Raw genomic sequence first — 16,465 nt, 5'->3', positions numbered from 1 at the left:
TTTTCTAAAGGCGCCTTCGGCGCCAATATATACTAACTTTAAGCGGTAGCGCGTTGAGTTTAAGTTGAGTTTAAGTGAAAACTTATGAAGACAAAACTTGCTTAAAATTTTAGCGGAATTAATGTGGTGTATTCTGTTTTGCGAAATTCGGGCAGAATAATTTTACCCCAAAAATGGGTCATTTTGGCTTTTCTTAGTTAATAAAAAAATACGCTACTTTTGGCCTATTTTTTTTATTAACTAAGAAAAGCCAAAATGACCCATTTTTGGGGTAAAATTATGCTGCCCGAATTTCGCAAAACAGATTACACCACATTAATTCCGCTAAAATTTTAAGCAAGTTTTGTCTTCATAATTTTTCACCTAAACTCAACCCAATTTGAGAAAAACGCGTTTTAAATTTCAAGTTTAGCTCGTTTTGTTCGGCTAATTGAAGTCAGCACTAGTATAGTAAGAGCTGATCAGTGTAAAAAGCGGAAGAGTTGAGTCACCGATTTGTCAGCGCCTACTAAAATTTACATCCCTTTCAATCTTTCCTTTTCCCTACTAAAATTTTACATCCTGTTTCATACTTTCTTTTTTCCCCAGGATATAATTTGTCAGTAGACTCTTATCTTTGAAACAAAAAAAAATATATGCTATTTATTACTTTCTTTTAGCCCAATATCTTGACGGGTGGGAATTAATCAAGCATTATCTTTAAGATGATTTTGGTCAAATAGCTACAATGATTCTGGAAACATTAATTTATCAAACTGCTTTCCTCACTTCTCTCGGAATGGACATTCTTACGTCGGAAATAATTTAACTCAAAGATAGCAGAAAAATTTATTAAAACGAAATTTCCAAAAATTGAGAAAAAGATATCAGAAAGTATGTTTATAAAAAAAACGGAAAATTCCCAAATAATTTTATTTTAAGAAATCAGAAAAAAATATAAAAAGCAGAAAAATCCAAGATTTGAGAAAAAGATATCAGAATATATTTATATACACATAAATGTTCAAATGCAGCACACACGCACACAAAATTAATAACGAAAAATATTTATAGGAAATATTACTCCATTAAATGATTTTCTTCATTTCTTTCCGATGAGACATTCTGACATCGGAATTAAATTCATTTAAAGATATCAGGAAAACAAATTCAAAAAAGGAAAATTCCAAAATTTGAAAAAGAAGTTGAACTTAAAACAAATATTAAATTAAATAAAACATTGGAAAGGATGTTAAAATTTATCTCAAAAACGCACGAAAAATTTTTGAAATTTGACTTTTTTTTCTGAAAAATGACGTAGCGAAGTTGAATATAATTTTGTTTACATAACAAAAACTTGAAGTTTGTTTACATCACAAAAACTTGAACAAAAACTTGAAATAACAAATAATTCCAACAATCGAAACTAAATTGTATCTTACTTTCGTTATAAGAAAAAAAAACAGCGTTGAAAGATTTCTTCAACAAAATAAAAACAAGAATGCTCGTATCAGGGCGAAGCCCTGAAAGTTCCGACTGCCTTTTAAGGTCTATGGAGCATTAATAAGATGAAAAATTTCAAAGTAATCAAAAAAATAAAAAAAAAATTTTGAAAAAAATTGAGATTTTATGTAAAAACATCCCCCCACACGTCATATTAAGTACAAATTGATAGATTTTGCGCCTACTAACAAATCAATTATGGCATATAAGCTTCCTTGAACCAATTTAAAACGATTTCTAAGACGGATTAAATCTCGTTTACGCGTTAATAGCGCGAAATTTATCGCGCGTTAATTGTCCCAAATTGGCCAAAATGGCAATCTTTAAACCCCCTTAACTTTACGAAAAATGATCACAGGTGAAATATCTTTTCAAATTTGAGCTCAGGACAACAATAGCTTTCGAATGATATAAAAAAATTCCGTCAAAATAGGCTAGTTAAAAAGTCGACATTTATCTGAAGAAAAAAATAAACCCACCCCGAGCACAAATATTTCGTTACTTTCGTATCGAAAGTCGGAACAAAAATGAGAAAAAAATTGAACTTCTCAATTCATCAAAAGCTAGTATAAGGAACTCGAAAATATAACCGACAAAAATTGAAAAATCTTGAAAACCCAAATATGTAAAAATTTGCTTCCTTTTCAAAAAAATGACCGTTTGAAACTTCTAACCAAAATGATAAGCGATTTATGTAGTAAATCAGAAGTTTGAGCGGTGTATAATGTCCTATTAAAACTTACATCCACTTTAAAAATTTCTTTATCTCGTGATATCAGAAAAAAAATTGACAGGACTAAATAATCTTTTAGGTTTTAAAAACTAGATACTATTACTGTTTAGTTTATTTTTTGTCCCTTGGGCCATCCTAGGAAAATTGAAAGAAGAGTTTCATCTTTTTGAGAAAAATATTGGTATTATTTTCAACCATCATTGTTTTTGATGGAATATCTCAGGACTACTTGACAGCAAGTTCTTATTTTTGACAGAGAGCTCCACTTTTGCTTTCAAAACAAAAACTTTAAAAAATTTTTTTCGAATTACCAAAAAAAAGTAACAATTCCAGCAATCAAATTTAAAAAGTATCTTTTTTTGTTATAAAAAATATTAACAATAATGAAAAATTCCTTCAACAAAACAAAAAACAGAGAAAAAGATGATGTTCTCAGTTTATCAAAAGCTAGTATTAGGATTTCAAAAATATAACCGACAAAAATTGGAAAACCTTGAAAAAACCAATATGCAGAAACTTGCTTTCTTTTGAAAACAATCTGAGCGTTTGAAACTTCTAATCAAAATGATAAGCAATTTTTATAGTAAATCAGAAGTTTGAGTGGTGTATGTTGTCCTATTACAACTTAAATCCACTTTAACATTTTCTTTATCTCGGGATATCAGAAAAAAAATTGACAGGACTAAATTATCTGTTAAGTTTTGAAAACCAGATTCTTTTTCTGATTAGTTTATTTTTTGTCCCTTGGGTTATCCTAGGAAACTGAAAGGAGAGTTTTATCTTTTTGAGAAAAACATCGGTATTATATTCAATCATCATTGTTTTTGATGGAATATCTTAGGACTAATTGAAAGTGGGTTCTTATTTTTGACAGAGCTCCACTTTTGCTTTCAAAACAAAAATTGGTAAACTTTTTCGAATTACAGAAAAAATAAGTAACAATTCCAGCAATCAATTTTAAAAAATATTTTTTTAATCAAAAAAAATATTAACAATGTTGAAAGATTTCTTCAACAAAACAAAAAACGGAGAAAAAAATGATTTTCTCAGTTTATCAGAAGCTATTATTAGGAGTTCAAAAATATAACCGACAAAAATTGGAAAACCTTTAAAAAACAATATGTAGAAACTTGCTTTCTTTTGAAAAAAAAAATGAGCGTTTGAAACTTTTTCTCAAAAAGATCAGCAATTTTTATAGTAAATCAGAAGTTTGAGTGATCGATGTTGTCCTACTAAAACTTACATCCCCTTTAACCTATTTTTATCTCAGGATATCAGAAGGAAAATTGACAGGACTATTTTATCTGTTAGACTTTGAAAACTAGATACTCTTTCTGCTTAGCTAATTTTTTGTCCCTAGGGCTATCCAAGGAAAATTGAAAAGAGATTTTTATCTTTTTGAGAAAAACATCTATTTATTTAAACATTGTTTTTGATGGAATATCTCAGGACTGTTTGACAGCAATTTTTTATTTTTGACAGCTTCACTTTTGCTTTCAAAAGAAAAACTTGAAAAACTTTTTACGAATATGTTGCCAAAACTTTTTCATCCAATCAAATATGTTGCCAAGTTTTTTAATTTCTTTCAAACAAGAAACCGTTTTTTGAAGTACTCTGATCCTTTTCAAATTAAATATAAAATTGGTTGTTCCCTCTTAATTGTCTTTCTCTTGCAGTTTCATCCATCGACAAAAAATTTGTTTTTTGGAATTTTGCACAAGATCTTTGATATTGCTGAAATTTAGACGAACTCCAGAGACGAGTATACTCCATTTCAAGTTTTTCGGTTTTTCCATTTTCTTAATGTACATTTTAACCTTAACATTAAATTGGTAGAGATAGCTATTGTGCAACTTTTCTAAGAGTTTCTCCTCAAAACTAACGTTAATTCGAGCAATTTTGAAACAAATTTTTTGCTCAATTTTTTGCAAAACAATATCTTTGGCCTTCAAAACTTTATGTCTCTCAACCATCTGCTTCACAAATAAGTGAGCTTTATCGATTCAGAAAAATTGAATTGAGTTTTTCTTTTAATTTTCTATTTCGTTATCCAGCTGATTTCCTAACTACATATAGAATACCACATATCTTACTACATATCTTTGAATCCTGTCTTTTTTTACATCATCCAACATCTTTCAAACTTACCTGTTTATCCATCTCTAAATACACCGTGTTTTCAAAAGTTTTTTTTTATGAATTGATTTTTATCTTTAACAATAATAAAAATCATTTCTACTCAAGAAATTAAAGGAAGTTTTCATCCCTTCCTATCAGTCAATTTGATTACATCCACTAAGACAACTTACTGAATGTTCTGCTGCTCGTAAAAATGATGTACAAAAGTACAAAGTAAAAAACTATAGTGTACATAAAAAATCCAATATATAGTGTACATCGAAAAACAGCACAATGTACATATGACACTCAGGAAGTATTTCTCGCTGTTTCAAATATTTCGTTTCTACGCAAAAACCACGTTTCTCACTTGCAGTGAAACTAGAAAATTTTTTCTTCAATAGAATTTAGGAAAATTCCAACAGTTTTTTTTTGAAAAATTGGCAAATTTTCTACTCGTTAAAGTTAAATCGTGTTAACAGCTAAGAAATATGTTTCAACGCATAAACTGAAACAATTTGGAAGAAACAAAAAGTTTTTTAGGGTAATTTGATCAAGGTGATTACAGTTTTGCATTTGAAAAAAAAATCATGTCCATTCCATCCTATGGAGAAGATGTTGTGATTGTGAATGCATCCAAGTCATTGAAAAGAAAGTGGTTAATTGATAATGTGACAATAGCTCCCCAGGTTATTTTGCGGAGTACAATATTTATTTCGGTACAGCTGATTCCGATTTTCAAGACAAACAAGTTTTAGTGCAATTTTGCTCAAACATTTTGGAAAACAAACCATAAAAGTTAGAGAAAATATGAATAGTTCTAATCAGTTCGATATCATTTTTTTGAGAATGATGAATAAAGCAACCAATTGCAGAAAATTAGAACTTGTTATGGTTCGGTAATCGTATGGGATGATATAGTTTTTAGAAAGTCACTGGGAAAGAGTGGTTACCGGAGAAAATGACAAAGATGGAACAAATCAAACCACTATTTAGAAAACACCCTCTTGTAACGCAATTTCCCGGGTCCCTTCACTTCCTCGCGTGTTATTTAGAAGAAAAAACTCAGTTTACAGTCTGAAAAAACTGATGCTTCAAATGATACCAATTTGGATAGATCACAAATTTCATCGAACGGCGGAAAATTTGATCTACAAATTCAAGCGAAGAAACTAAAAAGGAACCTGAAGTTTTGAGATTTCTTCCTAACAAGACGAAAAAGTTTTTGCTGTTTTTTTTGTTCTAAGAAAAAAATGAATAACAAGTGCTGTTGAAAAATAAACGCTCAATTAAAAAAACTTCATGAACAACAAGTTTGTACAATTTCAGTATTAAGTATAGGTAAAAGTCAGGTCACTGAAAAATTTTCAGTACTTCAAATCGTCACTGTATGAAATCAGCTTTGAATGATACGTGAAAGATCAGAAGAAAGAAGCTTTTTTACATCTGTTTTTGCGTGAGAAACTGTTTACCATGAAACCAGCTCAGATGTCGCTGTTTTATGGGCTTAGATAATCGTTCTAGCGGAAAACAGTCTTTGACCTCCTGAATTCACATCAACAAAAAAGTTGCTTCATAGAAAAATTGCTTATCTAACATTTTTCGATTATTAAAGGTGTATGCTAGTCAATTTTTCCTAAGAATTGCTCGAAATATGTGAAAAAAGAAAATTGGGAAAAAGTTTATAATTACATTCGCGTTTTTGGTTAAAAGGAATCTCTGTGTTTGTCAAAATTTTATGTAAATTGTGCAATAAGCAAACTTTAATACAAAAATTCAAGTTTTGAGCAAAGATCTATGTAGGCTCTCGTTTGAATCACTAAATCTTTTTTCTATTCAAAAGCAAGCTTTTTCAAATTATAAATTTTTAAGTTTTATTTGTATAACATAGCCCACAGTTTTTTCACACAGAAAAAAATATCGTATTATAGATTTTCTTTGAAATCAGAACTGTTTTCAAGTTTAAGGTGCAGTTTTTTTTATATGTGCAAATCAATTGGTTTTCTCATTAAAAAAGAGTGAATTTTTTTATCATGTCTGGAGAAATTCTTTCCATACATTTCAATTCATAAAGGAAATCTAAATTTTTCCCTTGAAAGAATGAAATTCCATTAGGAGAAAAAAGTTTGTAACACAATCATAAATTAAGAAAACTCTATGACAATCATTTTTCAATTCAGAAGCTCTAAATTGGAGCAAAAGTACTTTTCAGCCTTATTTTAGTCGCTAAAACAATTCAATTTACAAACAAACTCAAAAGCTCATTGGAACATGATTAAATTTTCATCTCTAACGTTGACCACGCAGTTCTTTCATTTAAAAGCAGCAGAAGTTTCGTAGACTTTCTGTGGAAAAAAAAGTATTTTGTTTTTCATTTTTTAGATAACAACCCTGATTTGTATACTGGAAAAAAAACTGATGATACAAAACTTTAAAGGGTTGAAATGTATACTAAAAACTTAAAACGATAATATGTGCTTAATGAACGCAAAACGAGCTTCGAAGTTTTTTTTGCACTGAGTTTATTATATAACTAGTTTTTTTTCTAAACTGTGAAAAAAATTGCATAAAACTTTAAACACTAAAAATAAAAAAACAAAAATGTTTATTTGATGTTTTCTCAAGTTTAGCTTAAAGCAGTTTTTTTCCACAATTTTTGTAACATCATGAAAAATTTGATCGCAAATGGAATATTTTTTGAACAACGGAAGAAAAAGTGGTCCCAAAATGAAATCAAAATCTCTCGCGAAATGAAACAATAAATTAAGTACTTACTATTGTATTCCAGATCGAAAAAGTACGAATTTTGTTTGTTCAGTGTAAGGGTCTCAATTGTTATGAGGTTTCAGTTTAGCGCTGTTTTAATTGAGTCCGGAAAAATACTGAAAAAGTGTTGCTTTTACACAAGGAAAGAAAGGATTTAATGATGTCAAGGTTTTATAGAAAAGTGTTTTGAGTTTTTAAAGTTATTTGATTGCATTCATTTTTTTCTCCAGTGTGTGACAAACATTTTATCATGAATGAAAATAATATGATCTAATTTTTAGCCAAGCTTGTTGAGTCTGGTGAATTCTGGAACAATCTGTTGAATTTGTTTTCGTCAATGATGATCAAAGTGTAGTGTTTTGTCGATTGTCGATTGTCGATTGTTTTGAAGTATTTGGTAATGGGTAAAAGCCTGGGATCAAGCCCTACCCCACAATAGACCAAGTTAAAATCCTCCACCCCAGCGCTTAAATAAATTTAAATTTGCTAAGCGCTGCATGTAAAATGCTGAAAATACTTGAAATTGGCTGAAAAACAAATCCCAACTTAGAACCAAGTTAGCATCCTCCCCCCAAACGGCTTTCGGGGATGATGTTAACTTGGTCCAAAGCCTGCAAGTATTAAGAACCATAATAATAAATATTTTAGAAAAAACTGAAAAACTACAACCGCGACTTTTCATTTGATTTTTCTTAAACTTCAGAAGATATACAATAACAGCAGCTTCGGATTATATCATACATTACAATTGATAGACAACAGTTGTTCAACACAAGACAATTGGTTGTTTTGAGAAGTGCTTTTGGAGTCGATTTGTCACGTGTGGTATTTGAAGGTGAATCCACAAACAGGACAGTTATGGGAGTGGACTTTGCAACTGTCCATGCAAAGTGGTATGCAGCAACACGGCCATAGTCCTAAAAGCGCCAGAAGCAAACACCAAATCCACGCTTCTGTTTTCGCTCGCTTTTCAACGTTAGTTACAACTCGCTGGAAGCAATTCGGGCAGACAACACTTATAGGTCTCGGCCCTGAAGGTACGGGAATTGACCTCGCTATACTAACTGGGCTTTTAGGCGCGGAAGGCGGGAACAAAAGTGGTGACTTAGAGTTATCTTCATCTTTCCGGGGATTGGTTGGGATTTTTGTTGGCATATTCTGCAAAGTTTTTGTACTGTTGTCCTTGAACTCTTTTGCCTGCGGCTGATTTCCTGGTTCGCTTGTGTTTGGGTTTGTAATGCCTTTCGATATGGTGGAATCGGCCGTGAAGTATTTGCTTGTTTCTGCCGATTGTGTTGGAGTTTTGTATGCGCTAACATTGAGCAAAGGAGATTCTGTAGCAACTGAAGATGATCGTCGCTCTTGGCCTTCTTTTTCGGCTCTATTTTAATCAACACAAAATAGCATATGAAAATGATACCGAAACATACAAATGACGCATTTGAATTGAAAAACCGTCCCAAATATTAATCCAATCAATCCAATCTGCACGAGTAGGGTATGCTTTTATCTTAACGATTAGGTGACTGTACCACGTAACACATAAATCATATGAAATCTAAATTAATTTAAAAAGATTTTAAAAATATTACTAAAAATTCTTTTTAAAATATAAACTCACACTGTTGATACTGCTGCGGTCGCGACTGGCGCCACCGAGTTTTCAAAATAACTTCCGATATTTGACCTCTTCTTACCACTTTTTGTCTGTTTTGTTTTCTGAGATTCTGACATTTGAAAAATTCTGTTCACTGCTTCAAATAAAATATGAGTAAATTTGTTCACCGTTTTTGAAGAATGACCTGGTCTTTTCACATTTTTGTGAAAGTTTGCGAAGCAATAACGCTGAACAAGATTTTTGAAAACAAAATTTCTGAGTAACGCTTACATTCTTTTTTCACCCCACCTGTGAATTTTAACAAGTAATTTTTTTGTTCGCATTGTCCGATAGTTACAGAAAGAGCCCTTATATTTTGCTGATAGTTTTTTGAAAGACTTGAAATTTCTCCGCCATGGTATGCAAAAAGAGCTGTAGCAATAAACTTCCGCTCTTAAAAATTGCTCTAATTGGGCGTTCGTTTACGATCAAATATACTTTTTAATTCGTTTAAATCAATAAACTTTGAAAATCCATTCCAATAGTTTACATGGCATGCTATTCGACCCACATGATGCAAATAGTCGCAAGAAAAGATGTGAAAACAAAATTCTATTCAAACTTGGTTTATATTATATTGAGATTGTAGTTTGATTGTTGTAATTGAGGTTTCTGGAATCAGGGCTAGATCGAATTGGGGTTTGTCTTTTTGAATTTGGGCTGGTCGTCCATTCAGATGACATCATATGTCGCTATATCGTTAATCGCACTAGTACTTTAACAGACTGCATATTGCATCCTACTATCTATCATCGAATGAAGGTGGTGATGATGAATGAATGAATCAGAGCCGCCTCTCCTCCTTACTAGCGGGAGGTCAGCGTAAATTCCTTAAAGATAAAAAATTACGTTTCATTTTTACTCGCCGTTTAAATTGTTTGAAACAATCCAACTGTTGTCAATAACCATAACCCTAATCTTATTGATTTTCTCAACAATTTTTAAAATGAAAAATGCGTTTTTGAAAAACTCAATTCCAACTTAGTTGGGCAAATAAATAAACAAATTTGAATACTTTTCGATTTGCACCGATAAGCGAACTTAATAGTTTGATCTTTAGTTTCACAAAGGAAAACCCGCAAAACATTTTAGTCGGAGTGAATTATTAATTTAATCTCACAAAAAATGCCTGTAAATACTATTTAAAGACCAAATTTGGGGAACTTGTGCCCGCGTTGTCCAACCTTATTAGGCTTGTCCTTGGCAGTTTTGAAGGCGAATCTACAATTGGGACAGTGGTGCCTGTATTCCTTGCAACACGAGGCATAGAGAGGGATGAAGACGAAACACCACAGACAAGTAAACCCCAGAAAGCAACAGCAGCAGGTCGCAAAGTCTGTCATTTCCTGATCGACGGCTGTGTCCACCTTCTCTCGACACTTCGGACACACGATACGAATCGATTCGGCTCCGAGAAGAGTCGGGTCCGGCGTGGCGACGGCGCTTAATGTTCTCGGAGTCGTGAGGAGTGAAGACATTTCCGTGTAGCAGCTGGTCCCGCTGGCGTCACCTCCGAGAACCGACTCGGTGTCATAGCCGATTCGAGACTCGACCGAGTCAAGTGGTACGGTCGGCATGTCGTTGGACTTGAATGTCTGGTACTTCGAAGACATCTGGTCGTTGGTTTCCGAGGATCCATATCTACGAAAAAAGCCAAAATTAATGTGCAGACATCCTTTTCTCTCAGGTGCTACTTTTGGTCGACGCTATTCGGTACTAAAGGGCCCTATTTGGTACTATTTTACAACATCCGGTTTAAGTCGATCAGCGTTAAAGTTTTCTAAGAACACTTTTATTAGAGGCTCAATGTACACTAAATCTGAGAAGGGTGTGCGCGCTGAAAAAATAGAAAGAATTAAAGGAAAAAAGGCAACAGATTATTTGGTGGCTTTTCAATGTAATAAAGTGGTCTAAATATCCCTATCAGCTAGATATATATTCATTTTTCACCATTCTACGAAACCAGACTTGATAAAAGATAAACTACTTACCGGCGCACATCCATTGCAGTATCGACTCCGCGCTAAGATTATTTACTAATGACTTTTGACTTTTGTACCTGCTATAAGTTATTTTGATCACCATTTTCTTCCTTTTTTCAATTTCAAAAGTTTTCTATGGTCACACTGAGCTATCGAGTTTTGTAAGAATAATAAATAAAGCTCAAATTTTGCCAATTAGCACATCTGTTCGTAAGAACAATTGAAAAAAAAACAATTCTTCAAACAAAAGTTTGCAAACCCAAAAAATGATCGATTGCGAGATGCTAGGACCAAAGCTTCTATCAAACTGCATCAAGTTAATGTTTAGCGATCATTAATCAAATGCGAAAAAGTTACAACTTACCCACTCATAGGTTTATTTTCCAAGTAAATTAAATGAGCTAAGAAGTGTCAAATTAGATTGAACCGGCAAATTGTGTATGTCTCAAGTGGTTTCAGTTTTTTCTGATACAAATGCTGTCATATCTGATTTTTAACTTTCAAACTGCGACCGCAATTTTTGTTATCATCAAACCTATTGCAATGCATCAATATTTTGCTTTTATAATGAAGACAATTTGAAGCGGCTAATAGTTAAAGCTCTTGCGCCAAGTCAAAAATCGCCGACGATGTTACTGTTGTTGTCGTTGTCGACTTACTGAATCTGAGAATAGAATCAGATCGCCCAAATAGCCGCTATATTGGGCAGTTGACTTCCCACTGCTAATATAGAACAGAAGGAAACTGAAGAGACCTGGTCTGATAGCTGCCAAATCAAATGACGTGAGTTTGATTAAATGTGCAACAAAGGATTATTTAGAGCATTTTGTGAAAAAGCCGTTTTTCTCAAAATTAGTAAAAACAGTACAAAGGCAGAAACGTAAACGTAATCATAAGTTTTTCAGAGATAAAGATTTTTTTCGAATTGAGTGACCGATTATTTATTATTGTTTTTTTAAAATATAAATTCAGACAAAATTTGAATTTTTAATTACCCTTTTTAAAATTTGACAAGAAAATTACTGCAGAGATACCTTAAAAGGCAGTCGCAACTTTCAGGGCTATGGCCTTCTACGAGTTTACTTTCCCTTCTCGTAGTTTTGTTGTTCCGACTTTAAAAGAAAACAGGAAAATTATGTTAGGTGTGGTTTTCAGTCATTTTTTGGCAATCGAAGAAATCTTTAACAAAAAAAATTTATACCCCAATATATCCACTCCCTGAAATCAAATATTTTACCTGCAAACAGTTTTTTCTAAAGTTTTGGGAGTTTGAAAAATGCCAATTTGGCCATGCTCTGGACTTACTTATCGCACTTTGAAGACTTTATCCATAATCCTTAAAGCATAACGCGAATTATTTATGCGTTGAGAATTATCCTGCACGACAAAATTGTTCCAAACTGAATTGAATTGAGGCTGTTGATCGTATTAATTGCTCTCAAGTTTCGACGCCTGAACTTTGATATTGTCCAAAACTTATAGTTTTTCAGCAAGTTATTTCCCCAAAAATCTAATCGATAAGGATTAATAGGGAGTTGGAACTTTCAGGGCTTTACCCTGGTATACAAGCATTCTTGTTAAATTTTATTTCTTTTTTTCAACCAAGCCTTTTAAATTAGCTGGAAAATTTATACAAATTATCTCAGCTAATTTTTTGAATTTTATGAACATAAACTAATTTTTTCTCTTTAATCACATTAGAAACAAGGACAGCCGGTTTTGACCTAAATCTTTAGAAAACTACGGTTTAGAAAGTTTTTTTCCAAATTAGTGAATTTTTTTCTGCTTGGTGTGATAAAAAGATCTGAACGAAAAGTATAATTTAGGCATATTAGACAGTCATTTCAATGTAGACAAAATAGATGAAAAGTTTTGTAGAAAAATGACTAGAAAAACTATAAAAAATATTTTTTTTTCCAAAAACTTTTGCAGAAAATTTTTTGAAAATTTTGAAGTTTTGGTTCCTAAAATGAACCTAAAAAAACTCCAAGAACTAATTTTACTTGCATAAAATTAAGTTTCAAGGTCTTAAATTAGGCATAATTTTTCTGTTTTAAGCCTGATCGCTTGCTTTATTCATTCGAATTAAAGCAAAAAATCAAAATTGTCAAACTCGTTTTCTCAACACTAGAAAACTTTTTGGGCCTTCTTTAATGTGATTCGAATTACGACTTGAAGGGCTTCAATATGATATATCACTCAACCAGTCCAAAATTTATTTGTGGTACCTCCTAATTTTGCGTGGAATAGTCAGAAAACGTGACAATAGCTGTTCGAATACCTCCGGGTTTTTATTTCTGACTGAAAATTTGGCGAACTTTTGACCAGAAATTAGATTAGAAACATAAATATTCGATGCGTTATTTAAACACGAGTTTTTGAAACATTTCATGCGTTAGTGAAACTTGATGCGAAATTAAGTATTTCTTGTCAGAAATACACTTTGTTAGGTATAAATTTTTCAGATACAAGCTTACAACTCAAAAACTAAAGCAAAAAATCACAAGTTTTTTTGCTTAACTGTAGATGCTCAAAATATACCAATTCTCACTAACATTCCCGTACCGTGTTTCGCAGAGCGACGAATTCTTCTAGGGAAAAATCATTTCATTTTGATTTGAGATTAAAATTGTTGTTGATGAGCACAACATAAACGACACAAGTCTTAGACCTGATATTGATTGAAGTGATAATTTTCTTCTTTTTTTAATTACGGGATTGTATGAGGTCAGTTGGAAAATTCAGTTCTCAGAAAGGTTTCATTAGTTACAAAATTCAAACACCACTTTGATGCAGGATATTTCGTTTTTCAGGCTTTTATTTAATTTATTCAAAACATTTATGTCATAGTTTACGGAAAAAAAATGCAAAAAAACTGAAAATAATTTTAAAAATTTTAAATCTTATTGTTTTTTTTTTGTATTCGGGTGTTTTAGTTTTTTGTTTACCAGACAAAATTAGATACCACAAATACTCATCGGAATGGGTCGAGTAATATATCATATTGAAACTCTTTCAGTCATGATTTGAACAACTTCAAAAAATCAAAAAATTTTCCCAGTATTGAAAAAAAAGGTTTAAAGTTTTTGATTTTCAATCTTAATTCCAGCAAATAAAGCGAGCGAGCAAGCTTACAACAGCTTATTTTAACAGCATACTAATCCAAAAATAGCCTAATTTAAACTGTGAAAATTAATTTCAACCCAATAAAATAAGTTTTTTTTTAATTTTTAGCGACTTTTTTAAATCAAAAACTTCAAAAAATCAAAAAAAAATTGTAAATCAATATGAAACACCTTTTGCTAATTTGATAATTTGCTAATTTTACTAAGACCATTGAATATGCCTGAGCTTAAGCTTTTCATTTCAATCCTTTTATCACACCATGCAAAACAAAAAACGACACTTTTGGAGAAAAAAAATTGTTGTAAGTTTTCTTAAGATTATGGTCAGAATTTTCTGTGCTACTGGCTTTCCTCGTTGAATTTTTAGCAACATTTTACCTTGAACAACTTGGAATTCGTTTGTAGTCAGATTAAAATAACTTCTACGAAATATTGGAAAACGAAATATAGTGCGTTTTATTAAATGCAAATGCTGGTATACTTTCAAGATCTTTAAACTCACGAAAAAATGATAGCATGAGAAAAAAATGGTTTCTGGAAGCATCGGTGTTTTTAAGATTGTTAAACTAAGTTTGTCCAAAAAAATTACATCAGTTTTTGAACGCTTTCAGGGGATAACTACTCCTACCATATTTATAAGAATTCTAGCTTTATGGTAATTATTTTGCATATCTTATAGAAAATTAGATCTCTAATCTCCCAAGTTTTGTTGACATAGTTTAAAACTTCTGCAAAAAACTTGTCATTGTCCAGATCTGACAAGGCCATTGGTAGATAGTGAACATGCATCTGGCTACATTACGGGGTTTTTATTGCGTAGTACTTTTCTCTTTTTAATGGCCTGAGAATTTTTTCTTTGAAAATTACTTTTAAAGTTTTTTGTAGATTTCTTAAACTGAATTTAATTTAAAGGATGATTGAAAAGTTTGTGGTTAGGGCAGTAAAAATGTAAAGCACATCAAGTTATGTTTAACATTGCGGGTGGGGGTTGGTTTTTTAAAGTCACTGAAAAAAAATTGAAATAGAAAAAAATATATGTATCTTTTCGTTGCCATCAAAACCTAGTCCAGACTTGAACATTCAGAACTTGACTCTGGAACGAGTATTGTTGTATTGTCTATATTTTCATTTCTTATTTTTTTAGGCCGTTGAAAGTGGATCAGCAGCAGGACTCAAAGGAGATCTATTGTGACGTCATGCGATCGATCACTCTGTCGGAGCCACCCGACGTCAGTCTCCTCGTCTCTCTAAACAACGAGCACTCTCGTCTACTCAGCGCCTCACCCCCCACAGGGAGTTGCGAGAGCCAGAATGTTGTCACCACACCTCCCCCTTTCCCCACCGGGTCCAGTCCGGTGAAGATGATTTGTCCCGAATGTGGGGATTACGTTAAAACCGAAGTGCGACAAGCGCCCACTTTGAAAGCTATTGTTGCATGTTCAATTATGATGGTTCTTTTTCTATGGTGTTTTTGCTGGATCCCGTTATGTATGAAAAGATGCAAAGAAGACGTTCACATGTGTCCGAAATGCGAATTTGCTTTCAAGTACGATAAAAGAAACAAATGAATAGTTTTTTTAAGAAGGAGTTTTAAGAATATGCTATTTATATGACAATCATACACGAAGACTTCGAAGTTCGAGTTATGATTCAATATCGTATCTTTCGTATCATTAAGGTTATTTCAGGAGGAGAGAGAAAGTTTTGATTCGAGTTGCTATCATTTAGTCGGTCTTAGTATGACGTAATCAACCAGGGCTTGGAAGTTGTTTGAGATATTTTTGAAACCATAATTTAGTTTGAACCAAGTTCCGTAATTTATTTTTGACTCATAATAAAATTGCAGTAGCCGACGCTTCACTCACTTGTTTTTGTGATATACATAGGCATAAGTCCAAAAACAGCAAACATTTGCAGAAACAGTAACGACTATAATAGAACAGTATCCTTAGCATAGTGGTTGCCTCAGAATCAGTAGCGGGTAGAGGGGGGGGGGGGGGGTGTTCGACTCCTTCCTCCTCAATTCTGGTTACCAGAGTTTTCCAAAGGGTCCCAAATGAAAAAAAGGTTTTCGGATAGCTCGCAAAATGAAATTAGTCGACCTATAAAAAAGGCCGGCAAAATTTTTCGAAAATCTGCCCCCCTCCTTTGAAAACTTTCTGCACACGCCACTGGCCAGAATGTGTATTCGATCCCTTGCTATGGCAAGGATAATGTATGAGGACGAGCTCGAACTTGACTGCTAGCTTCTGGTCTACCACAGGTTGACTAATCTCGACTACAATAGTGGCACTAAGTGAAGATTCTAGGCGTTGACGAAACAACCTTGAAACGCATTGAAATAGCTTCGCTCAACAAAATATTTCAGTGTGGATTGTGGAAAAATAAGAGAACCAGACTAGGCTTAAGCAGACTTGATAGCCTTCGGAAGAACCTCTACAAAGCATAGAAACCACATAGAAAACAAGATCACTGAATCTAAGAATTGATAATAAACCGACAATATATTTTCAAATTACGCACCCAGATAAAAGAGAACAATCATGCATCTAGTTTTAAGCGTTAATAATAGGTTTTTTCTTATTTTAAGCGTAGTCTTACT

At 32.6% G+C, this 16,465-nt stretch overlaps 2 protein-coding genes across 2 annotated transcripts in view; both read left to right on the top strand.

Moving 5' to 3' along the window:
- Positions 1-16,465, top strand: part of LOC134844305 (ATP-binding cassette sub-family C member 4-like) — a 463,247-nt gene that overhangs the window by 315,741 nt on the left and 131,041 nt on the right. The gene's annotated exons all lie outside the window — the stretch shown is intronic.
- On the top strand, positions 11,517-15,431 carry LOC134844906 (lipopolysaccharide-induced tumor necrosis factor-alpha factor homolog). Its single transcript, XM_063861733.1, has 2 exons — positions 11,517-11,521; positions 15,008-15,431. The coding sequence occupies exons 1-2, from the start codon at positions 11,517-11,519 to the stop codon at positions 15,429-15,431; spliced, it is 429 nt and encodes a 142-aa protein (XP_063717803.1).

This window comes from Symsagittifera roscoffensis, chromosome 4 (assembly GCF_963678635.1).
Source record: "Symsagittifera roscoffensis chromosome 4, txSymRosc1.1, whole genome shotgun sequence".
Lineage (NCBI taxonomy): Eukaryota > Metazoa > Xenacoelomorpha > Acoela > Convolutidae > Symsagittifera > Symsagittifera roscoffensis.
The sequence above is the reverse complement of the archived record's forward strand: the minus strand, read 5'-3'. Positions and strand labels throughout refer to the sequence as shown.